This window comes from Equus caballus, chromosome 11, assembly GCF_041296265.1.
Source record: "Equus caballus isolate H_3958 breed thoroughbred chromosome 11, TB-T2T, whole genome shotgun sequence".
NCBI lineage: Eukaryota > Metazoa > Chordata > Mammalia > Perissodactyla > Equidae > Equus > Equus caballus.
This window is the reverse complement of record NC_091694.1, coordinates 22,269,922-22,293,600: the sequence shown is the minus strand read 5'-3', so window position 1 is coordinate 22,293,600 and position 23,679 is coordinate 22,269,922. Positions and strand designations below refer to the sequence as shown.

Below are 23,679 nucleotides of genomic sequence, written 5' to 3'. Positions count from 1 at the left end.
GGAGTTGGTCCTTCCTGGAAGCAGAGGGAGTCGGGGGCGGGGGAGGCAGAGCACGCAGATGGAACACTGCACACTTGCTTCTGGCCCGGGACACCTGCACACCTGGAGTGTGGGCTGGAGTCAATGTGTGGGAGCGCGGGGCACGGTGGGCTGGCTGAGGGACCCATGTGCTGTGGTTGTGGGGCCCTGGGCAGGACTTGGCGTGTGGGTCAGGTGGGCGTGGAGGGGTGGACGGTGTGTTGACACCTTGCCTGCCTGTGCACTCATATGTGTGTGCTTTTGTGTGTGTGCACATTTGCCTGGTGTTCCCGTGTGTGTGTGCCCCCGCTGGGTGACCTCCGCAGCCAGCGGCTCTCTGTCTGGTGGGAGGAGCTCGCGTGGGGATGGACTGATGCCTGCTAATGGCCAGGTCTGTGCCCTCCACAGCCGTGAGGAATGACCGGAACAAGAAGAAGAAGGAGGCACCCAAGCCCGAGTGCTCAGAGAGCTACACGCTGACGCCGGAGGTGGGGGAGCTCATCGAGAAGGTGCGCAAAGCGCACCAGGAAACCTTTCCTGCCCTCTGCCAGCTGGGCAAATACACTACGGTACGGCTTCCCCCGTCCTGGCGGGGCGGGGCACCCCTTCTCCTGCCGGGCTTGCGCCTCCTCAGCCCTGCCTCCGCCTCCACGTCCCTCTCTTCTCCCACTTCGCCTTCCTCCTGCTGCCTTCTCTCAAGGAGCTCTCGGGAAGTGAGGCAGGCCTGTGGGGGCGGTGGAGGCAGGCCGAGAATGGGTGCCCTGAGGAGAAGGCCCTCACTCTCCGCCATCCTCCCAGAACAACAGCTCAGAACAACGTGTCTCTCTGGACATTGACCTCTGGGACAAGTTCAGTGAACTCTCCACCAAGTGCATCATTAAGACTGTGGAGTTCGCCAAGCAACTGCCCGGCTTCACCACCCTCACCATTGCTGACCAGATCACCCTCCTCAAGGCTGCCTGCCTGGACATCCTGGTGAGGGTCTGCACCCTGCCCACTGGGCACTGCCCCCCTGTCCTTGGAGGATGTCCGGCCACTCAGATCACCACCTTCCTAAACATCCATCTGGAATCGATCTGCCAAAATGCCCACCCACCCAAAAATCCACCCTTCCTCTCCCCTGTGTGTCCACCTGTCCACTCAGCCACTTAGCACTCGGATGGGCACTGGTTCACCCATTCACCGTACATGCAGCCATCCACCTCACCCCATCTTTCCATTGAGCCTTCCATCCAAACCACCCATTTTGCCATCTATGTCTGTAATAAAGATTCACCTGGGACCCTGCGTGGCCAGGCCTTGAGCTGGGTGTCAGGAACAGGGATGAACACGACACCATCCCCTCTCTCGAAAACCTTCTGTTGGTGGAGGTAACAGATATGTAAACAGAGGTTGCAAAACTGAGCTAAGTGCTGGATGGAGATGGGGGAGGGCTGTTTCCTCCTTGTAGAAGAGAGAGCCACAAATGCTGGGCCCCAGGGACAAAGTCCTGGAGGAGCTAGCATCTAGGGGCCATCGTGTAGAAGGAGCACATGAGAGGGCGTCCCTAACTTAGGACCAGGATCTGAAAGGCCTGCTGGTGTGGGACTAGCTGGGTTCAGAGGACTGCAGGACATTTGGTGGAGCCGAGGGTGGGCTGGGCTGGAGGCGGGATGGGGGGCAGTGGAACTTGCAAAGCCAAGGCTGGAAGGAGGACCCTTCTCCCTGTCATACCTGATGGGTTCAGCCCATCTCTTCCCTCTTGGCCACCTCCAGGGTGGGGAACCTGGGAGTGACCAGGCTGCTGCTTCCTCGTAGGGGTGGGGCGCAGTGGGAGGTGCAGAGTGTGCCGTCTCTGGGCAGCCTTCCCCTCCTGTGCCCTGGATGCAGGAGGCAGGATCAGGGTTTGACCCAGTTGGAGATGATAGACGTTTGTTAAGCTCTGTGCAATAGTCCTGGGAACTGTAGACATAAATCCACTGTGGTCCTTGCCCCTGGCAATTCTAGTTTCCCTTAGAAATTCTCTGCGTGGAGGCAGGATGCTCCAGCTCTGCACTGTCCACTACAGTAGCCATTCACAATGCGTGGCTATTTAAATTTATTAAAATTAAACAAACTCAGTTCCTCAGTTGCACCAGCCACATTTCAAGTGCCCAGTGGCCACGGTGTGGCTGGCTGGTGGCTGTTGTATTGGATGGTGCTGGTGGAGAATGTTTCCATCATTGAAGAAGCTTCTGTCTGATGGCACAGGTCTGGCTGCCTGCCAGGTGGTCCTGTGTGGATGCTGTGCTGAAAGTGCTAGAGGGATGGGCCGAGTCCCTGAACTTGAGCATCCTCTGCTCCCAGATCTTGCGGATCTGCACGCGGTACACGCCCGAGCAGGACACAATGACCTTCTCAGACGGGCTGACCCTCAACCGGACCCAGATGCACAACGCTGGCTTCGGCCCCCTCACGGACCTGGTCTTTGCCTTCGCCAACCAGCTTCTGCCCCTGGAGATGGATGATGCTGAGACCGGGCTGCTCAGCGCCATCTGCCTCATCTGTGGAGGTGGGCAAGGGTCTGGGCTGGTGGTGCAGCCCTTGGAGCCCCTCCTAGGGAGAAGCTCAGGGGTCATCAGATCAGAAAGGGACCTTGGCCCCTGTCAGGCTCCTCTCAGGGGGAACCTGAGTCCCAGAGGGGCAAAGTCTGATCTGTGGCCACACAGCAAGGGAGTGGCGGTGGAGACCTGACATCTGGTTCCCTATTTCTAGGCAGTGCTCCTTCCTAGGGGCCTTAAGAGTGAGCGCCTGAAGGTCAGACCACCCAGGTCCAAATCTTGGCCAGCTTGGGACCTTGAGCAGGTTGCTGAACTTCTCTGAGGCCCCGTTTCTGTAAAATCGGGGCAATAATAGTCGCCACCTTATGAAGTTGATGGGAGGATTAAGGTGGTAATTAATAAATAGGGCCCAGTGTGCCCAGTGTAAGACCTAGTAAATCTTGGCTGTTACTATTTTATTGTTATGTTTTCTGCCATGTGGTGCTGGCGTGCAGAATAGTGGGTGGGATTGGGAGACCTGCTGGGCCATCCTTCGTCTGCCTACGGACAGCACTGCCTGTGTTCAGGGGTCCCAGCCCCATGAACTGGGCTGTCAGGGCAGCCTTTGGGCAACCCCCATCCCCAGCTCCCCTTTGCTGGCATTTAAGAGCCTCTTAGGGCTTTCTCGCAGCAGACAGACCCCTCCAGTACCCGGTGTGGGGAGGCCCCAGGAGCAGAGAAGCTCAGGCTTCTCCTGGGCAGGCACGCCCCCCAGTGGCCAAGGCTGGGAGCGCGGCTGTGTTCCTCGCTTGGCCAGGGCAGCTGCTCAGGGGGCATCTCTGCTTCCTCAGACCGGCAGGACCTGGAGCAGCCAGACAGGGTGGACATGCTGCAGGAGCCGCTGCTCGAGGCGCTGAAGGTCTATGTGCGGAAACGGAGGCCCAGCCGCCCCCACATGTTCCCCAAGATGCTGATGAAGATCACAGACCTGCGAAGCATCAGTGCTAAGGGTGAGGCTCCCACACCTGGATTTGTGCCCTGTGGGTCTGCCTGGGTCGGGCCCCAAGACCTGACCCAGGACCCACTGTCCGTGCCCAGGGTCAGGCTCTCCATATCCGAGCCAAACCCTACATCTTTGTACCCAGGATGATGCCCCACTCATCTGGACCCCACCGTGCCCAGGTGACCTGCCTGTGAGCTCTGAGGTGGCAGTGTCACCTTTGCATGGTGGTTCAGAGAATGGCTCTGGAACCAGACCGTGCGGGTGTGTGTCCTTGAGCAGGTCGCTTAATAGCTCTGAGTCTCAGTTTCCCATCTGAAGAGTGGGGATAATGACGGTGTTTACAGAGCTGTTTTGAGATGTCAGGAGAATCCTTAGCACACAGCACATGGGAAGGACCCAGAGTCAAGCCCAGGCCGTCTGACCCCACAGCCTGAGTTCGGAACCACTTTGCCCCGCTGCTCCTCAGACTTGGGGACTTATGAGGGCTGGCTTATGTCCAACCGAGGCCCGAGTTCAGTGCACAGGCGATGCTGATAAGGGCAGTATTGATCCCCGTACCCTGCAGCCCTCCTTCCTGGGGCCCTGCTTGCTAGGGGAATGGGCTGGCTGGCGTGCTGACCTCTGCCTCTCCTTTCCTGCAGGGGCCGAGCGGGTGATCACGCTGAAGATGGAGATCCCGGGCTCCATGCCACCTCTCATCCAGGAAATGCTGGAGAACTCAGAGGGCCTGGACACTCTGAGCGGACAGCCAGGGGGCGGGGGGCGGGATGGGGGCGGCCTGGTCCCCCCACCCGGCAGCTGTAGCCCCAGCCTCAGCCCCAGCTCAAACAGAAGCAGCCCCGCCACCCACTCCCCGTGACGCCTGCGCCCCGTGGACACAGCCCTCGCCCCATGCCCTGGCTTCTCTGCCTTTCTACCAACCATGTGACCCCCGCCAGCCCTGCCCCCCACCCGTCCTCCCTTCTTCGGGGGATGGGAGGGAGGAGGCGGCGACTCTTGGGACAGAGGCCTGGGCCGTGATGGACTGCCTGCTCCCGCAGCCTGGGCTGTCATCAGGGGCAAGGCCATGAACTGAGCGAGGACCCCTGGTCCTGGGCCTCAGGATGGGGCTGGGGGCCTCGTGTTCATCAAGACCCCCCTCTGCCCGCCTCGCCACATCTTCATCACCAGCAAATGCCAGGACCTGGCTCCCCATCCTCAGAACTCGCAAGCCATTGCCCCCCGGTTGGGGAACCCCCCTGCCTCGGTTGGTGACAGAGGGGGTGGGCCAGGGGTGGGGGGTTCCCCCTGTACATACCCTGCCATACCAACCCCCAGGTATTAATTCTCGCTGGTTTTGTTTTTATTTTAATTTTTTTTTTGGTTTTGATTTTTTAATAAGAATTTTCATTTTAAGCACATTTATACTGAAGGAATCTGTGCTGTGTATTGGGGGGGAAGCTGGATCCAGAGCTGGAGTGGGGTGGGTCCTGGGGGAGGGGAGCGGCTCAGAAGGGGCTCCTACTCTCTCTCCATGTCCCTGCACCCCCCTAGCCCTCCTCCCCAGCCTTTTCTCCTCAGTTTTCTCTTTAAAACTGTGAAGTACTGACTTTCTGAGGCCTGCCCTCCTCTTCTCATTCTGCCTAACCACTGGGTGTGGAAAGTTCGGAGCAGCCCCCAGAGGAGGGGCTCACCACGAGGGACGGGCAGGAGCAGAGCACGGGGCGCTCAGAACATCCCCGTGTGTGTTTCTCAGCCCCGTGTCCTTGGCAGAGCTGCCTCCCTGTCAGGGCTCATGTCATCCGAGCCCTCCAGCCCCCACTGTGAAGGCGCCGGCCCCCCAGCCTCACAGCCACCAGCACCACCCACAGGGTCCCCAGACACACACACACACACACACACACACACACAACGGACAGATGAGCCGACAGACACACTTGGCCTGACTTCCTCCATCTCCCTGGCCTGCCCCCTGCCCCCCACCCCACACCAATGCCCCCTCCTTGCCCCGCAGGACGGGCCACAGGGGGTCCCCTCCTTTCACCCCCTGCACCCCTGGGCTGGGGGAGCTGGCTCTGCCCTGCCCTCTTGCCCCGGGGTTGAGGTCTCATCCCCAAGAGCCCGCTGGTGCACCTGTTACTGTTGGACTTTCCACTGAGATCTACTGGATAAAGAATAAAGTTATATTTATTCTACACATGCCTCGGACCCTCGCTGCCTCGCCGCCTTCTCTGGGCCTGGGGCTGGGCCTGGGGGGTCAGGTGTGAGCACTGGGGGCCACGCTGCCTTTGGGACCTTGTCCTGAGGTCTTTGGCGACCCTGTAGAAGGAGACAGGGCTGCCCTTGGGAAGGCCTCGGTCTGGGGTCGGACACAGCCCGTGTCAGGGAGCCCCAGTGGGGAGAGGGGAGGCGAGAGACTGCCCGGCCTTCAGGGAGTCCCCATTCTGAGGGAGGAAGCCAGCCTCTGCTCGCAGGGAGACCGTAACCACTGGGAAGTCAGAGTTTGCGTCTGGGGTCACTCAGTGGCAGAGCAGTTCTATTTTTGGAGTGACCTCAAGGGAGGAGTGGCAGTTGGCATGGAGATCCGGGTCAGGGGCTCATCGCAACCTTACAAGAACTCAGGATTGGGATGGAAGCTTAGGAGCCATTCATCTCTCTGCCCTGGAGAAGGACTGTCCTGCCCACCCCTCCGGTCATTCTGTGGGCAGGAGGCTGCAGGAGAACCTGGATGCTCCTGGTTGAGAGCATCAAGTATGGCAGGCCTCTAGGGTACTTTTTTCCCATCCATCACAGTACACATCAAGGCCCAGAGAGGGCAGTGCCCTTGCCCAGGGTCACACAGCCAGTTAGTGGCAGATCAGCGACTAGTGCTCAGGGCTCCCACTTTCTCAGCTTCTCAGCTTCTTTCCTGTATCCCTGAAGCCCCTGAAGAAGCATCAAGCACCGAGGTCTGGGGCAGGGATCCGGTGCGCGGTGGTGGCAGGGGAAGCTGTGTTTGGGGAGTGTTAGCGGGACGCCTGGGCGAGCAGAGATTCTTGGCCAGGAAGAGTTCCTTCCACTGGAGTCCGCCTGCCATTTCTACTTCAGCCACCAGGTGGCGGCAGCGCCTCACTTATCTCACCGTCGGCGGGACTGGCGCTGGAGGGAGCGCGGAGCAGGGGCTCTCTGCTTCTGGTAACTATTTTCTAAGACTTTCTCTAAGAATTTGAAGTGAAAGTTATACCTGCACACGTGCTTAACAAAAATCAGCTGTGGGGCCGCCCGGTGCCCAGTAGTTATGTTCGCGCGCTCTGCTTCAGTGGCCCAGGGTTTCACCAGTTCGGATCCTGGGCGCGGACGTGGCAGCACTCATCAGGCCATGCTGAGGGGGCGTCCCACATGCCACAACCAGAAGGACCACAACTATAATATATAACTATGTACTGGCGGCCTTTGGGGAGAAGAACCAAAAAAAAAAGAAAAAAAAAAAAAGGATTGGCAACAGATGTTAGCTCAGGTGCCAATCTTCAAAAAAGAAAATCAGCTGTACTGTAAAGGAGAAATGAAGGGAAAGTACTGTGAGTTTCCGTGTGCTCATACTTGAGCACAACCACATGGCAGATGTGACAGTCCTGCTCGCTTTTATGTTTAATGAATACATTTGGTTTTAAAAGAAGTAAGAAGGTCAGAAACTATTCTGTACAAGAAACCCAGGAAAGTTTAAAGAGTATGAGTGGCTGTTGAAATAAAAACTTAGAATGCATAATAAAAACATTCAAAAAAAAATTCCCCAAACTAAACCCTTAATGTTTTACATGTAAAACAGTCAGGTTTTGGGCTCAGGTAATTATTAAGAGCTTTCTCACTATGTAAATGTCCAGTGGGACATTCTAAAGTCATGCGTGACAATTCTTTACTATGGGAGGACATCTTGGCATTCCTAGCCCTGGCCCACCAAACACCAGCAGGGTCCCCCTCGTTGTGACAGCTAAAGCAGCGGCCCCCACATTTACAAAGTGCCCCTTGGGGTAGTCCCTTTGTTGCTGGGACCCTCTGCGGCTTAGGGCTGCCCTCAGGGGCTCACAGCACGTTGCTGCAGAGCAGAGTTTCTCAACCACTGCCCAGGTGACATTTTGGGCTCGGGAATTCTTTGCTGTGAGGGGCCATCCTGTGCATTGTAAGATATTTAGCAGCATCCCTGGCCTCTATCCACTAGATGCCGGTGGCATCTTCTCCCCGGCTGTGACAACCAAATATGTCTGCAGATATTGCCAAACATCCCCTGGGGAGCAAAACTGCCCCCTCGTTGGGAACCACTGCTGTGGCGTCTGGTCACCAAGGGCTGGCATGTGCTTGGCACTGCACCAGGCCCCGCCTTCACCAAGGATGGTGGCAGATACAGCCTGGGGAGGGCGGTGACCGGGTCTTGCTCAGGCCTCCGGGAGCGCAGGGCAGAGGCATCGAACCAGGCTCAGGTAGAGCTTGGAAGCCGCCCTGGAAGAGGTGCCTCCCCCCAGCTTCATCTCTAAGGGAAAGTCAGCCAGGTGGGATGCAGAGGTGATAAATAGCTTCTCATGATTGGAAATCGCCACCATCTCTGTGTCTCAACCATTTCAGTTTTTGGTTGGATTGGTGGAAGAGGTGAGGATGTGGCGGCCGGAACAGGCTCAGGTCACGCCTGTTCAGGAGCTGGACTTGATCCTGAGGGCAATGGGAGTGAAGGACTTTAAGCCAGTGAGTGAGGTGATCAGTAATCCAGGATGAGGAGTGTGGAGGCAGGGGTGCAGAGCAGAGGCTGTGGGAGTTCTCCAGGCCATTGGTGACGGGGCTGACCCTGTGCAGCCTCTGAGGGCTGAAGAAGAGAGGAGACAGGGAGGAAATACTTAGGTGGTGAAATGGGAGGACAGGTGATTGAGGAGTGTGGAAGGCAGGCAGAGGACAGGCTACAGCAACAGTGGGTAGAGGTGACCTGTGTGGATGGGGACATCAGCAACTGAAAAGAGAACTAAGGAAATTGAGGTTGTGTTTGAGGTGCTGCTGACATGCCTCCTCCTCCATCCCTTGCTCCACTTGGGCCACACTGGCCTCCAACACCTCTGGCTTATTCCTGCCTCAGGGCCTTTGCACTTGCCATTCCCTCCACCTGGAATGCTCTTCCTGGAGACAACTTCATGGTTACATTCTGTTCCAGTGTCATCCCTCAAGGATGTCATTCTCCCCTTACTCTTACGGCTTCCTGGCAGTACATTCTACATGTACTGTTGGCCCTCCCCACCAGAATGTAAGCGCCATGAAGTCAGGTTTTGCTCACCACTGTAGCCCAACATCTGGATCTGCTCTGTTCAATACAGCAGCCACTAACTACGTGTGGTGACTGAGTCTTAGAAACATGGCTGGCCCAAACTGAGATGTGCTCCAAGGGTAAAATATATACCAGATTCCAAAGACTTAGTACCAAACAAAGAATGTAAAATATCTCCTTAATATTTTCAAATAATATATTGAAATTATATTTTGGATAGATTGGGTTAAAGAAAATATATTAAAATTAATTTCACCTGTTTCCTTTTACTTTTTAATGTGGCTAATGGAAAACTTGAAATTACATGTGGCTCATGTCCTGTTTCTCCTGAACAGTGCTGATCTCGAACACTGCCTGGCGCAAAGTACGTGTTCAACAAATACTCGTTGAAGGAATATATCTGGAAAACAGCTGGACCTCCACATCTGAGTTTGCGTGGAGGGGTCCAGAATTCAGTGACTTGAGAGTGGCAAGCGTCAGGGAAAGCATCTGTTTTCTTCCCAAATGAGACCAAAAGGCAGGTAGGTGGGTGTCAGCCAGGGGAGGGTGGGGCTGCAAAGAGGAGGCTGCTCCCGGCGAAGGAACAGGATGTTCAAACGCTGGGAAGCAAAATCAGGCACCAGGCTTGGGAGAAACAGAAAATTCGGTGTCATCTGGAGCAGAGAAACCCGTGGGGAAGTCAATCTGACGGGGCTGGAGGCCTGAGAGGCAGGGCCAGATGGACGTCAGGAGCCGCGTTCAGGTGCTGGGCTTACCCAAAGGGCAGAGCAGCCCCAATGGCCTAAGCAGGGGGGCTATTGAGAAAGACCCCTCGGCCGCCCTGTGGAGTACAGGCAGAAGAGCCGCGGAAGAGGAGCGCAGGAACAGAGAGGGAAGGGCCAGGGACGCAGGAAAAATCAGGCCGAGTGAGTCACTGGCAGTCTGCTCAGCAGGGGGGACGGAGCCCCAGGGGAGCAGTCAGATGGTGGCCCCTGGAGTTGTCGCTTAGGCTCTGGAAGATCTTATGGAGAGTGGCCCCATTGGGCAGTGAGGGAGGAAGACAGATGGGGATAGAGGAGAGACAGGAGGGGGACAAGAGGCAGCCATGTAGACAGCTCTCTGTATTCCCCCAGGAGGGAAATGGGTGGTGGCTGCAGGATATGCGGGGCCAGGAGCACGTTTGGGGGGACGTTTCTTCTGAGGATGGAAGGGACTCAAGCATGTTTATAAACTGTGGGGACCAGTAGCAGGGTGAGGAGGGTGAAGCTAGAAGAGAAGAGTCCTGCCCTCTGGCCCCACCCCCGCTCCCCACTCTACCTCGGTGAAAGGGCAGCTCGCCTCCCAGCTCAGGCCACAAGGTCCAGAGTGTGGAGGTGCCCACAAGCCCTACCAGACTGTGGCCTGCCCCCCTCTTCCTGTGTGGGCTCCATCAGGAGGGGAGACCTTCCTGTGATGCACCCCCCAGGTAGGGAGGGAGGCACTGTGGCTGCTGCTGGCACTGGATCCTGGCCACCCACACAGAGTATATCAGAGATCACACACACACACACAGCTCGCACAGGGCGTACACATGCATGTACATACTCGGGACGCACGCGGGGTATACATATGCACACACAAAACCCACACAGGATGTACAGGTGTGCACACACAGAGAGCTCACATGGAATGTGTATGTTCGTACACACATGCACACAAACGGCTCACACAAGTTTTACATGTGCACGCGCACACACAGCTCACACCGCATTTGTGTACATGTGCACACATGCACGGAGAGCCCACACAGAGACTAGTCTCACGGTTGTTTTCGTCCCCAGTAAAACAACCAGGTCACCATCTGAACCTCCTCCACCTTGCACTCTGTCTGCCCTCCTTTCACCCACTTTCTCCCAGCCCCCTGGCCTCCTTCCTTTCCACCTGGGTCAGGGCATCAAGGACCTGCCTTAGTTCATCCTCTGACCCGGCCCGGCTGGGATGCCACCCTGCAGGCCATCCCCGCTGCGTGTCTCCTGCTCAGCAGGGTCCCTCGAGCAGTTCTTGCGGAAGCCACCTCTTGCTTCTGCGGTGAGGGCCGGGGGCGGCGGGGTCTGCCGGCCTCTGATCTCACCCTCCGCCCGAGGAGGTGGCCGCTTCTAGATGGCCAGGTCCTGGCGGACAATGGCCAGGGACGCCTTGCTGCGGCCGCTGCCGCCCTCGCTGTCGCCGGCCCGGTGCGCATAGGCGGGTGGGGCGTAGGGGTCGGGGCCCGGGCGCCGGGAGGGCAGGCTCGGCGGCGGCGGCGGCGGCGGCGGCAGCGGAGGCGGGAGCAGCTTCTGCGCCACCTCGTGCGCGCGGTTGCAGCGGTTGTCGCGCTCGGCCGCCTGGTGAGAGCCCCTGGCGCACGGACGGCCCTTCCAGAGCAGGTGGCCCAGCTCGGCCACGCTGAGCAGCGCCGAGAGCAGCCCCACGGCGAAGTAGAAGACCACGAAGACGGTCTTCTCGGTGGGCCGGCTCACGAAGCAGTCCACGATGTGCGGGCACGGCGGGCCGGCGCACGCGAAGCGCGGGGCCACGCGGAAGCCGTAGAACAGCGTCTGGCCGCCCAGGAAGGCCAGCTCGGCCGCCAGGCGCAGCACCACGCTCAGCAGGTAGCAGCAGCGCGCGCGGCGGGCGCGCAGGGCGGAGGGCGCGCAGGGGCCCTGGGGGCGCCCCCGGGGCGTGGCGTCGGCCCCACCCGGCTCCTTGCTGGTCTCGTGCATGGAGTAGATGAGGAACAGCACCGGGGGCGCCGAGAGCAGCAGGATGTGGAAGACCCAGAAGCGGTAGTGGGAGACGGGGAAAGCGCGGTCATAGCAGATCTGGCGACAGCCTGGCTGCCGCGTGTTGCACACGAACTCCTCCTGCTCGTCCGCGAACACGGCCTCGCCCACCGTGGCCAGCACCAGGATGCGGAAGATCAGCATGACCACCAGCCACAGGCGGCCCACGAGCGGCACCTGCGACTGCAAGGCGTCCAGCAGCGAGCCGAGGAACGCCCACTCCCCCATGGCGCTGTGGACGCAGGGCTGGAGTCAGAGGCCGGGGCAGATCAGGGACCCCCACCCCTCCATCCCCGTCGGGGTGTAGTCCATTAGACCTCCTCTAACTTCGGGGTGAGTCAGGGGGTCAGCTAGACCTGGGTTTAGGCGGGATTTTGTGGGAACAAATGAGTTAGCAAATGGGGCGGGTGCGGGAGGGGTTCGGTGATTCTCAACTATGGGCGCCCTTCTCCTTGGGGCCAATGGGTGCTGGGGAGGAGCTCCACCCTGGTGCTCTAGCCAGACACCCATGGGCCTGCGTGGTTGGGTCCTGTGCTCCTCCAGAGTCCGGATTTGTAGACAGGGAACGTGGAGATCAGCAGGGCCAGCCCCTGACCGCATTTGTAGAAGCAGAAAGCCAGTGGTGCCCTTATGTACTCAGGGATGCTCCATGGGCAATAACGGTGGCTCGAACCCGGGACTCCAGACCCAATTTGGTACCCCTGGGAGAGGTGGGAGCCACCAGACCCAGAGGGATCCCACCTCCTTCTTTCTCCGCCCACCATTTCTACTGCCCTTTTTACTTCAGTGGATTCCTCACAGAATTGGGGGCCTGACACAAAGGGAGCCCCAATTTCCATAACTCTATCAGGATCTTTTGTCCTAGGTGTCCCCAAACAGTCGGACCCCAGGGTGTTGGGAATGTGGGCCTAGCCCTCTCCCATCTCCTGCTGGTGCTTCTCTGCTTCCTCCCACATTTCCTCAGAGCCTCCCCCAACACACACACACACACACACACACACACACTCGGGTCCCTTGGGGCCCTGAGGCCCCCAGATCCTCACCAGCCCCACTCACCCTGTGGCTGGAGCTGGGGTGTTAGAGCTGAGCGAGGGACCTTGAGAGATGCCTAGGACCTGTTCCTCCTGGTCCCTCTTTCATTTTCCCTTTCGCATTTGGCTGGGATGGATGACAGGACAGGATGGCTGAGAGGGGCTAGCTCTCCCCCTTCTCTTAAAGGGACAGCGTGACCCTGTTGTCTGACTCCACCCTTGGGAACAGGCACAGGGCACACCCCTTGCTGGGCTCTGCTAGCCCTCCCTTTCCGTCTCTCACCCACCCCTACCCCCACCTCACTCCCATCCCATGGTGTGTCTCCATCTAGAAATGGGGGAGAGGGGTCAACCAGAGCTGCACCCCTTATTGAGGGAACCAGGGGACTCATGGAAGCCTGTCCCTCCAAACTGAAAGGCCTCAATCCGCTGTTGACTGTCCCCTTTGAAGGCTGTCTTCAGGGCTGGAGGGAGGATTGGTGCTGGTGTTGGGGGCACTGGTATTTTGAGAGGCAGCAAACACCTAATGGATCTGGTTCCGGCTCTGCCACCCCTGACCTTGGACAAGTCCCTGAGCTTCTCTGGGCCAGAGTCTCCTGGCTTGTCAACTGAGGAGGCTGGGCCAGCTGACCCTGTATCTCCTTCAGCTCTCCGTTCTCATGCTAAGGTCCCAACCATGTTACAGAGAACAAGCAAACCCGTGCCCGGGAAAAATCCCACATGGAAAAACATGCAGCTAACCAGAGGGGTTGGCTTCGGTAGCTAAATAACAGCTTTTGCTTCCTTCCTGCTTTTCCGTAATGTCCAGATTTACTATAATGAGCATGGTTTTTATAATAGAGAGAAAGGCTTCTCTTCCCCCATAAGGCTCTGAATTGAGTCACTTCCTACTGCTCTAGGTGGCAGAAGAAGTTGTCCCTTAGAGGAGGAGAGTTAGGAGGATGGACAGTGACCTGAGCGGCCAGGGAGGGGACACTTGCAGGTTGAGATGTTTTATTTGTCCCCTCTGCCTTTCTGGGAGTCTGCCCAGCCCGCACACCATCCCCCTCCCTCACCTGGCCACCTGTGCTGGGCCCAGCCCTGTGCTGAGCCCATTGCATGAATTAGCTCATTTAATTCTCTTGACAACCCTGGCAGGAGGGAAGCTGAGACTCAGAGGATCTAAGCCACTTTCCCACAGTCAGGCAGCGAGTAAATGGCAGGTCCCGGCCTCATCCCTGGCTTGACTGGTCCAGAGCCCATGCTCTTAAACCCGTCATGGAACTGTCCCCACTTCAGCCTGGCTGGGCTTCCCAGGTGGTATCCCAGGGCCTGACAGTCCCCAGGGTTTAATGTGGGGCTGGTGGGCACAGGCACTGGAGGTGGGCTGTGCCTCGCCAGGACTCGCCTCCTTTGTTATGTTTCATCTCCCCTTCAGCCATGGGGGCCTGTATGGTTTTCCACGTGCTGATGGAGATCCCCTGGCCTGATTTCAGGAAGAGGTGGAAAATGTGTCCTTAACCCGTGCTGGCTCAGGGGCTCAGCCCAGCCTGGAAAAACCCTAGGTTAATGCTTGGGCGTGCCGGGGAACCCTCCCCACCCTGGTGCACAGTTCCCTTGGGAGTGGGCCTGGGTGGGGAGATACTGCCTGGACGAAGTCCAAAGGAACGCATGTGTTGGGGCCCCACATTCCAAAACAGGATGTGGGGTGGGGGGCACTGCCGACCTCCCCATCCCTGACTTCCGCCTGCTCCTGCCAAAGCTGTTCCCAGACCCCCAACCCCTGCCCCCAGCCGTGGGGGCTCAGGGACACACCTCATCTCCCCTGAGTGTCCAGGAATGGTCCCTGCCCTGTCCCCATGGCCCCTGCTGGGTCAGGCCACCGACCCAGCCTGGAAAAACCCCATCAGACCCATCTGCCTGTGGGGAGTGCAAAATGGCAGAGGCAGTGGGCGAGGATGGGGCGGGAGGCGGAGAACGCATGGTCACCCTGCACTGTCCCCAGCCCCTGATATCACAGGGCCAGACACAAGAGACTCTACAATCTCTGGGGCCCATCCTCCTCAGATAGCGCCGTCCAGCCTGGGAGCAGGTGTCGCTGATGCTGCCCAGAGCTGGTGGTGTGTGGTCCCATTCTTGGCCGTACTTGAGATCTGGGCTGGGCTCAGAGGCCTGTCCTGCCCTGGTCACATTCAGTCTCTGTGCCAGACACCCCAGCCTGGCCCGTCGGGCTGTGGAGCCCCTTCTCGCGCCTGTTGCACAGATGCACACAGGCATCACATTCATGTTTGTACCCGTAGGTTAATACCAACGACATCGTCAACACACGGCTGTATTTTCTCTCTCCTGTGCCCTCTAACATTTCTAAAAGTCTTGACATAAATGTGGCCTTTTCGTGAGGCCTTCCCTAGCAGCCCTAAGTGGAATTTAACCCCTACTTCCTATCCCCTTTCTCAGCCTTATTTCCTTTGCACTGATCACTATGTAACATCGTTTATATTTATCTTATTTTCCTGTGTAGCGTGTGTCTCCTCCATTAGCCTGTAAGCTCCCCGAGGGCAGGCACTTTTGGTGCTGTGTTCACTGTCCTGTCTCCGCCAGAGCAGTTCCTGGCTTGTAGTAGATGCTCAGTAAACATTTGTGGGGTGGATGAATGAGTGAAGGGGGGAGGGTTCAGATCCTCTCTGCCCCAAGGTGATGAGATCTCTGGTGGGTCCCATGCCTCAGTTGCTCCCTCTGATCTCCTCTAGGGCTTGTGATCACTTAAGTGGCCAATCTGGACTGAGATCAATAATCAGAATGTCTAGTCCTGGGTAGAAATGAAAACTCCGGAATGGGTTAATGGTGAAATCTCCTGCCCCCAGCTCGGCCTGAGTGGGAGGGTCGGGGGTGGGCGGCGGTGGGCCTGGTTGGTTCTCCTTGTTGCTTCTCCTAGTCCCCCGCCTTGCCACACAGTACCTGACCCTTCAAACTCTTCCCCAGGCCTGAAAACCCTCCAAACTAGATGACCTTTGGTTCACTGGCCACCCAGCTCCTCTCCCCTCTCCCCTGGCCTTCAACCTCTGCGGTTTTGTCACCACTGGAACCTGCTTCCCTGTCAGGCCTTACCTCCTCCTTCAGCTCCGTGATTATTTAAGATTAGGTTTGGCTGTAACAGCACAAATATTAAACAGTGGCTTAAACAAGAGAAGCTTGTTTCTTTCTCACATAAAAGGTGGAGAGCAGTGGGCCGTTCAGCGCTGGTGGGGCAGCTGTGTGCTCCAGAGTCCTCAGCGGGGCAGGTTCCTTCCTGGGTGTGGCCCTCCTCCTCCGTGATCCACAGAGTCATTCGGACTCCAGGCAGCAGAGGGAGAAAGGGATGAAGGTGGGAGAAATAGGTGCAAGGACATCCGTCTCTTATAAAAATCCCAGGAAGCTGCCACGTGACTGACCTGTTCACATATCATTGGCCAGGATGACCCTCCACAAGGAAGGCTGGGAAATGTAGTCTTTATTCTACGTGGCCTTGCACCCAAGACAGGAGAATTCAGCCCTCGCTCTCACAGATCTGCATCTGGCTTTGGTCTTTCATGCTGAGATGGAGAGTCAGAGAGTTCTCCCCAAGTCTGCTCCCACCAGCCACTTCGGCACAACTTCTTCCTCAAGAAGCCTCCCCAGTCTAGTCACCCTGTCCCCAGGTCCTTCCAAACCACTGCATCTCTGGGTCTTCTTTCATGCCCTCTGCCTAGCCCCATCCCCTCTTTCTCGTCCTTGGGCAGAAGAGTCATTACTGCCAGCTGGAGGTCCCCACCTGGTCTCTTTTCCCCATCTCACCCATTTCTAGGTTGTCTATAGAGATCTTTGCTCAGTAGGACAATAACTGGGCCTGAAAGTGGCTGGGCTCTGCAGGCAGCCTCATCTGAGTGACCAGAGGGCTTGGGAGTCCCTCCCTTCTTTTCCTTGAAAGCCCAGAGTGAACTCGTAGATGAGAGAAACTGCTTTGGGATTGGGGGTGAGAGGAAGGGTAAGGGTTTGAGTTAGTTATCAAGAGGCAGCTTTCAAAGTCCCTTTCTCCCTCCATGCAGCTCTGAATGGCCTACGTTTGTGAGGGCCGAGAGGTACAAGCAACCACGATCACTGCCTGCAGCCTGGGGCCCTTTTCTCTCCATAACCCCAGGGGCTGAAGTGGGATCAGGTTAACTCAAGATCAGTTGATGGGCAGATCAACGTAACTCCCTCCCTAAAAGTAACACTCCTGGGTCCAAGGGCTGCCCTTGGCCAGGCCCTGGAAAGTTGTGGAAAGTTACTAGAGGCAGAAGACAGTCACCTGTGGATTGGGCTTCCTTTCCTCCAGCCAAAATAGCATTTACTGGAATATCTTTTTGCACTTACCAGGATGTATTGGGGCCACCTTGAGGCCAGTGAAGATACTGTCTTACTCCAAAGAAACAAATCTGACTTGAGAAAGTACTAAGAGAAAATGTAAGGGGGAGTAGTGTACACTGATACAACTGCTTTGAAGAAGTTTGGCAGTTTCTTATAAAGGTAAACACATACTTAACAAATGACCCAACGATTCCACTTCTAGGTATTTACTCAAGAGAAATAAAAAGATATGTCTATAAAAAAGACTTGCAGCGCCGGCCCCGTGGCTGAGTGGTTAAGTTCGTGCGCTCTGCTACGGTGGCCCAGGGTTTTGCTGGTTTGGATCCTGGGCGCGGACATGGCACCGCTCATCAGGCCACGTTGAGGCGTCATCCCACATGCCACAACTAGAAGGTCCCACAACTAAAATATACAACTATGTACTGGGGGGATTTGGGGAGAAAAAGCAGAAAGAAAGAAAATAAAAAGATTGGCAACAGTTGTTAGCTGACGTGCCAATCTTTAAAAAAAAAAAAAAGACCTTCACTCTGACGTTCATAACAGCTTTATTTACAATAGGCCCAACTGGAAACAACCCACGTGTCCATCAACAGGTGAATGGATGAATAAACAAATCTATGCAATGGAATAATACTCAGCAATTAAAAAAAGAAGGAACAATTGATACGTGCAACAACATGGATGAATTTCAGAAAAATTATGCCAAATGAAAGAAGCCGGACGCAGAAGCATACATTTGTATGATTCCATTTATATGAAGTTCTAGAATAGGTAAAACTAACCTGTAATGGTAGAAATCAGATTAGCGTTTGTCTGGGGTTGAAGAGACACATAAGAAGTTTTTGAGCTGATGGAAATGTGTTACATCTTGATTATGATGGTGGCTTATGCGGGAGTACACACTTGTCAAAAGTCATCAATCTGTACACTTAGAGCGGGTGCATTTTATGTATCTAAATTATACCTCAATAAAATTGATTTAAAAAGAAAAAAGTAATGTTGGTCTGTACTGAAATTCTTTTGAGGAGGTCATGAAAGAGAGTAAGACTTCCTCTAAGTCATTGTTACACATCTCTCTCTCTCCAGCTCTCTGGGGAAACTTCTTTCCTCTTCCTCTTCCTTCACCCTCTTGTTCCCCCACACTCCACGCTGCTCATCTCTCCTTATCATTCTTTATGAAGTGGAGTAATTTGGCTTGCTTCTATACATTTGAGTTTGATGTCTGAAGGATGCTTTTGTACACAAAATCAATATCCTTGGGTTTGAATTTATATTCAATTAAGACTTTAAATGAAAAAAACTGGGGCTGGCCCGGTGGTGCAGCAGTTAAGTTCGCACGTTCCGCATCTCAGCCGCCAGGGTTTGCCGGTTCGGATCTCGGGTGCGGACATGGCACCGCTTGGTAAGCCATGCTGTGGTAGGCGTCCCACATAGAAAGTAGAGGAAGACGGGCACGGATGTTAGCTCAGGGCCAGTCTTCCTCAGCAAAAAGAGGAGGACTAGCAGTAGTTAGCTCAGGGCTGATCTTCCTCAAAAAAAAAAAATGAAAAAACTTTTTCCTTTTATACCTTCAACTACACCTTTTGTTGTTCTATTATACATTTAATAATTTGAGTATCAAAATAAGAATAATCACTTTCACTTGTTCTTTAATTAATATTCAATTATCTCATAATTTTGAGAAGTTTAATTTGCCTAAGCAATGAGCACTAATTACAAGCCTGATTAATTAAATTTCCAAACGTTTCCAGTGCCTAATGGGACTGACTGACAACTCTAACAAGTAACATCTTCATATTTATTAAAACAATTCCTGTAAACCTAATAAACCAAATGTACAAATGTAGCAGTTCAAGTTCAATTTTACAGTAGTGTTTACAAATTTATTTGAATTTCTTAAAACTTTTAAATTAAAATCACATGTAAAGATAAATTATACATTTAAATAGAAATTGCAAGGCTAACCTGTCGGTTAAATTCTCTTAAACATTAGGGACATTCAAAATATGTAATACAAACACATCATCCTGAATGATTATGAAACATTTCTAAATTTAACACAAAATTATAAATACTTTGGGTTTAATTAGTTCATCATTTCTGTCTTTCTATCTTTCCCTTCAGGGTTGTGGAGTCCTCTACCCAACTAACAGTTTAATCCCGTCAGGTGGACTGAGAATTTCTAAATGAAAAACATCAAGACAGATTAAGGGTTAGAAATTCAAGACTGAGGTTTGGGACCAGGTTGACTCTTTTCTTGTGGTTGACCCCCTCTGCTTTGTCGACAGAGTGCCCGAGCTCACCCCTCTCAGTAGGAATTTGTTTTATAATTCAATATGTGTGAATCTTTGCTCAAGATTAGGTGTAGGGTAAGTCTTTTGACGAGACTACTGCCTGGGGGATGATGTACGTTTCCCGTTGCTTCACCTGGGGAGCGTGGTATGCCATTCTGTCTCATTATTGATCGCTTAGTTAATGTGGTGTCTGTTAGAGCTCTCCATCATATAGGTAACTTTTTTGCTTTGGAATTTATTAAAGGTATGTTTATGTTCTCACTTTTCGCCTTTTCATGCTTGTTGCTTCATGTCTCTTGTTTAGCAAAGACAGTTACAAAGCACATAATCCGGGTATGCACTGCCTGAGTTCTACAGCCAAACAGTTGGTAATGCAACCATTTCTCCATCCACTTCAAACTCCTCTGTTCCCTCCGGCAGGAAAAGATACATAAATGGTTTCCATGGAGATTCTTCAAGGCAGGATCAAGAGTTTCCCTATGGTGCATTGAAAATCTCTCCCCAGTAACCACAGTATATGTTCTGGTCAATTCCACATCATACTGGTAGGTGACATCTTTAGTTCTCTCTCTTAAGTGGGTTTCTTGCATAAAAACACAGAATCTGAGATTACAACAGCTCTAACATGGGGGGCGGGGCGGGTCAGAGCATCACTCAGCAGGAATATTGGCCATTTCCCACATTTATTCACATTGTGATTTTCCACAAGTACTGAAGAACCATCTACTGTGTCAGAAGAAAGTTTTATGCACTATACAAAATATTATTACCAAAAGCTGCAACCCGAGTTAAAGGCCCTGCTAGTCTGCCTCATGGCCACTGTTCCAGACCTTGGAAAGTGACTCTACTAGAAGGTATTATCACATGACTGCACTGTGGACCATGACTGCTGAGCACAAGAAAACGGGCTCACCCTTGTCTGCGCACCCTCCTCAGTGTCCTACCTTTCAGCAGGCCTCTGGTTAAGTTCTCTCCCTACACTCTCTCCTCCAGATTATAGTTGTAGTCTTCACAGCAAACCAAAGATGTGGCTTTATGTGGACAAAAAGCATCAGGGTCTTTGGGAATCTTGCTGTGATTGGACCAGTAAAAGTAATTCCAGATTTGAAGGTAGCTTGATGTTGGCTTGTTTTCACTGATTCCTTTATGTGTTTTTCAGAGCAAATTGACCGCCTGCTCTAGAGATGTCATTATCAAGACTTACAACTGTCCAACCTTACGCAAATCAGCTGGTGGGCTGTATAGCTTGTGAACTTTTTGTATCTGGGGTTGTACAAACAGAAAAGTAAAGGCTGCAAGGCTCTTTGGAAGATGCTTTGATGGAAATCATCATCTTCTCTTTCGTCATCTCAAGAGCATCCACTTTGATATGGCTGAGAAATATTGTGAAGGTGATTCTGGGTTGAGCTCTAGCCACAGCTCAGCAGCTTTGCAAACTGTCCCTTCATTTTCCACAGGTAAGTGGTCACTACTGAAAACACCTATCAATCAGTAGGTCGGGTGGCAGCAGCATGAAAGCTTTCTGGTGGTACCCAGAAGTGAAATTGTGCCCACCAATCTTTTGGCACTTTAATTCCTCACAATCTGCAAAACTCAACAATTCTCTGCATTGATTATTTTTTAATTATATGTTTTTGACATTGTTGCAACACGTCTACTTACACAAAGCACATTGTTTCATAAAACTGTTATACAGTGCTGTCATTTATTGCCAAGTTACTGTGTGCCTAAGTTTCTCTTGTCTATTAGGCAGTGTAGTGACACCAACATTCCCTAGGTGTGAGCGTGTCTGCTATCACTAGTTCACTCACAGCGTGGCCTGAAATAAGAACTACACATCAAGAACCACCTTATGACGAGGGACTTCAACGCCTTCAACAGCAAACACTATGCCAGTGAGGAACTGCCCTTTATTAAAGAGTTTTAGCTGTTCCAGCAGACACAGCATATTCAAGATCAGTCTCTTCTTGTTGTGATGGACATGACTGTATTCTGTTAATATCTGTAGAATCAGATTGGAAAAGTCGGTCTCTTTTTTTTTGAGGAAGATTAGCCTTGAGCTAACTACTGCCAATCCTCCTCTTTTTGCTGAGGAAGACTGGCTCTGAGCTAACATCTATGCCCATCTTCCTCTACTTTATATGTGGGACACCTACCACAGCATGGCTTTGGCCAAGCAGTACCATGTCTGCACCTGGGATCTGAACCGGAGAACCCCGGGCCGACAAGAAGCGGGAACGTGCGAACTTAACTGCTGCACCACCGGGCCGACCCCAAAAGTCGGTCTTTCTAACGAAAGAGGATCAAGTGAATGATTCCTGAGTAAAGCAAGGAGGAGCTCCATGTGGTCTCATCTGCAGCTCAGAACCGAGGCTGGCAGATCCACTACCCTAGGTCATCCTGGGTTCTTTAGGTACCAAAATGGACTTTGGAGTTTGTATTAGTCAGAGTCCTCCAGAAAAACAGAGCCAATAGGATATATATGGATATATATATAAGAAGAGATTTATTATAGGAACTGGCTCACATAATTATGGAGGCTGAGAAATACCACCATCTGCAGTCTGCAAGCTGGAGAGAAAGCTGGTGGTGCAACTCAGTCTAAGTCTGAAGATCTGAGAACCAGGGGAGTCATTGATGTAAATCTGAGTTCCCAGGCCTGAGAACCAGGAGCGCCCATGTTGGAGGGCAGGAGATAGATGTCTCAGCTTAGAGAAAGGGAATTTGCCCTTCCTCTCCATTTTTGTTCCATTCAGGTCCTCAACAGATTGGACGATACCCACGTGCAGTGGGGAGGGTGAGCTTCTTTACTCAGTCTACTGATTCAAATGCTAGTCTCTTCCGGAGACACCCTCACAGGCACATTTAGAAATCATACTTTACCAGTTATCTGGGCATCCCTTGGCCCAGGGGAGTTGACACACACAATTAACCATTATAGTTTTTCAACACATCCTGAAGACATCCTGTTCAGATTTGCAATCGTACAGCACAAGTGAAAAACACCTGAGATTGATTCCTGGAGTGGTACCAGTTCAGCATGATATTAGAACTGGAACCCATATATTACTTTTATAACCAGAAAAAAATTATAGTTATTTTCATTTTGAAAAACATGTAACATTTACTACTTTTGTAAACTATAGGAAAATGCAAAGAAGAAAACAAAAATCACCCAAATCTTATCATCCTGAGAAAAGCAGCTAGCACTTTGTTGCAATTTGCCATAGGTCTTTCAATGCACATAGCATTCGTTCTCAAATTTTAGTGTGCGTCAGCATTAACCAGAGCGCTTGTTAAAACAAGTGCTTTAGGTCAGTAGTTTTTGGGTGGGCCGGATAATCCGAATTTCTAACAAGCCCTCAGGTCATGGTAATATTGCTGGTCCAGAGACCACACATCAAGATGAACTGGCATGTAGTTACACCTTTGCTATTCCAAGTAAGGTCTCCAACCACCAGCATTGACATCACTTGGGAACTGCTTAATACAATCTCAGGCCCCCCTCAGACCTATTGAATCAGAATCTGCATTTTAACAAGATCCTGAAGGGATTTGTAGGCACAAGTTTGAGAAGCACTAGTTTATATTCGAGCCTCATACTGTCTAAAAGACAGTTTTTCCTCCCTACTCTATTGTGGTATAATTTACACACAATAAAATGCACCTTTATTATAATTCAATGTGTTTTGACAAATTATACGGGATAGTTTTGTATCTTTTTCCCCCTCTACCCAACATGAGGACTTTCCTGTGCTATTGTTTGGGGAAAACATGACTTCTAATGGCTGTGTAATACATGGTAAGTAAGGATGTACCAGTTTAACTAATTCTTCTATTTTAGGACATTTCTGCTGTTCCCCTCAATGAACACTTGTGGACACAAGCTTTTTGGTTTTCAGTCTTTAGGATACTTTTCCAAAAGTGGAATTACGAAGGAAAAGGACACTGGGCAGGCAAGAACAGACGTCCATTACTCTAGAAGAAAAGTTAATGAATTAAAAAATTTTCTGTGGGTTTCAGAAAAAATGTCCAGAATTCACTTAAAAAAATTCCATTGCAGGGCCTGGCTCTGTGGCCGAGTGGTTAAGTTCATGTGCTCCACTGAGGCGGCCCAGGGTTTGCATCCTGGGCGTGGACATGGCACTGCTCGTCAGGCCACGTTGAGGCGGTGTCCCACATCCCACAACTGGAAGGACCTGCAACTAAGATATACAACTATGTACGGGGGTGGGGGGGTGGGGGGTGGTTGGGAAGGTAAAGCAGAAAAAAAAAAAAAAAAAAGATTGGCAACAGTTGTTAGCTCAGGTGCCAATTAAAAAAAAAAAAAAAAAATTCCATTGCAGCAAGAACAGTGGGATGCAATGTACCTTAAAAAACAAAAAGGTGGGGCTGGCCCCAGCCGAGTGGTTAAGTTTGCACGCTCCGCTTTGGCAGACCAGGGTTTCGCT

General features: G+C 52.9%; 2 protein-coding genes and 1 pseudogene across 18 annotated transcripts in view; 1 reads left to right on the top strand and 2 right to left on the bottom strand.

Moving 5' to 3' along the window:
- Positions 1-5,693, top strand: part of RARA (retinoic acid receptor alpha) — a 44,455-nt gene extending 38,762 nt beyond the window's left edge. For 9 of the 17 annotated variants that reach the window (XM_070227333.1, XM_070227337.1, XM_014740593.3 and 6 more), the window contains 5 exons: positions 427-587; positions 817-993; positions 2,344-2,548; positions 3,368-3,526; positions 4,161-5,693. In XM_070227333.1, the coding sequence (XP_070083434.1) occupies positions 427-587; positions 817-993; positions 2,344-2,548; positions 3,368-3,526; positions 4,161-4,378 (920 nt within the window). In that variant the 3' untranslated portion in view covers positions 4,379-5,693. Of the gene's footprint in view, positions 1-426; positions 588-816; positions 994-2,247; positions 2,549-3,367; positions 3,527-4,160 lie in introns of all 17 variants that reach the window. The other 8 variants (XM_070227331.1, XM_070227332.1, XM_023652555.2 and 5 more) reach the window with 1 other exon arrangement.
- A 3,252-nt stretch (positions 5,694-8,945) lies between these two features.
- GJD3 (gap junction protein delta 3) lies at positions 8,946-12,745 on the bottom strand. The gene is made up of 2 exons (XM_023652553.2): positions 12,616-12,745; positions 8,946-11,791 (listed from the first exon to the last, which is right to left on the bottom strand). The coding sequence occupies exon 2, from the start codon at positions 11,785-11,787 to the stop codon at positions 10,894-10,896; it is 894 nt and encodes a 297-aa protein (XP_023508321.1). The 5' UTR covers positions 11,788-11,791; positions 12,616-12,745; the 3' UTR covers positions 8,946-10,893.
- Positions 12,746-19,579: 6,834 nt separating this feature from the next.
- Positions 19,580-21,246, bottom strand: LOC111775552 (kelch repeat and BTB domain-containing protein 2-like; annotated as a pseudogene).
- Between the last annotated feature and the right edge of the window lie 2,433 nt (positions 21,247-23,679).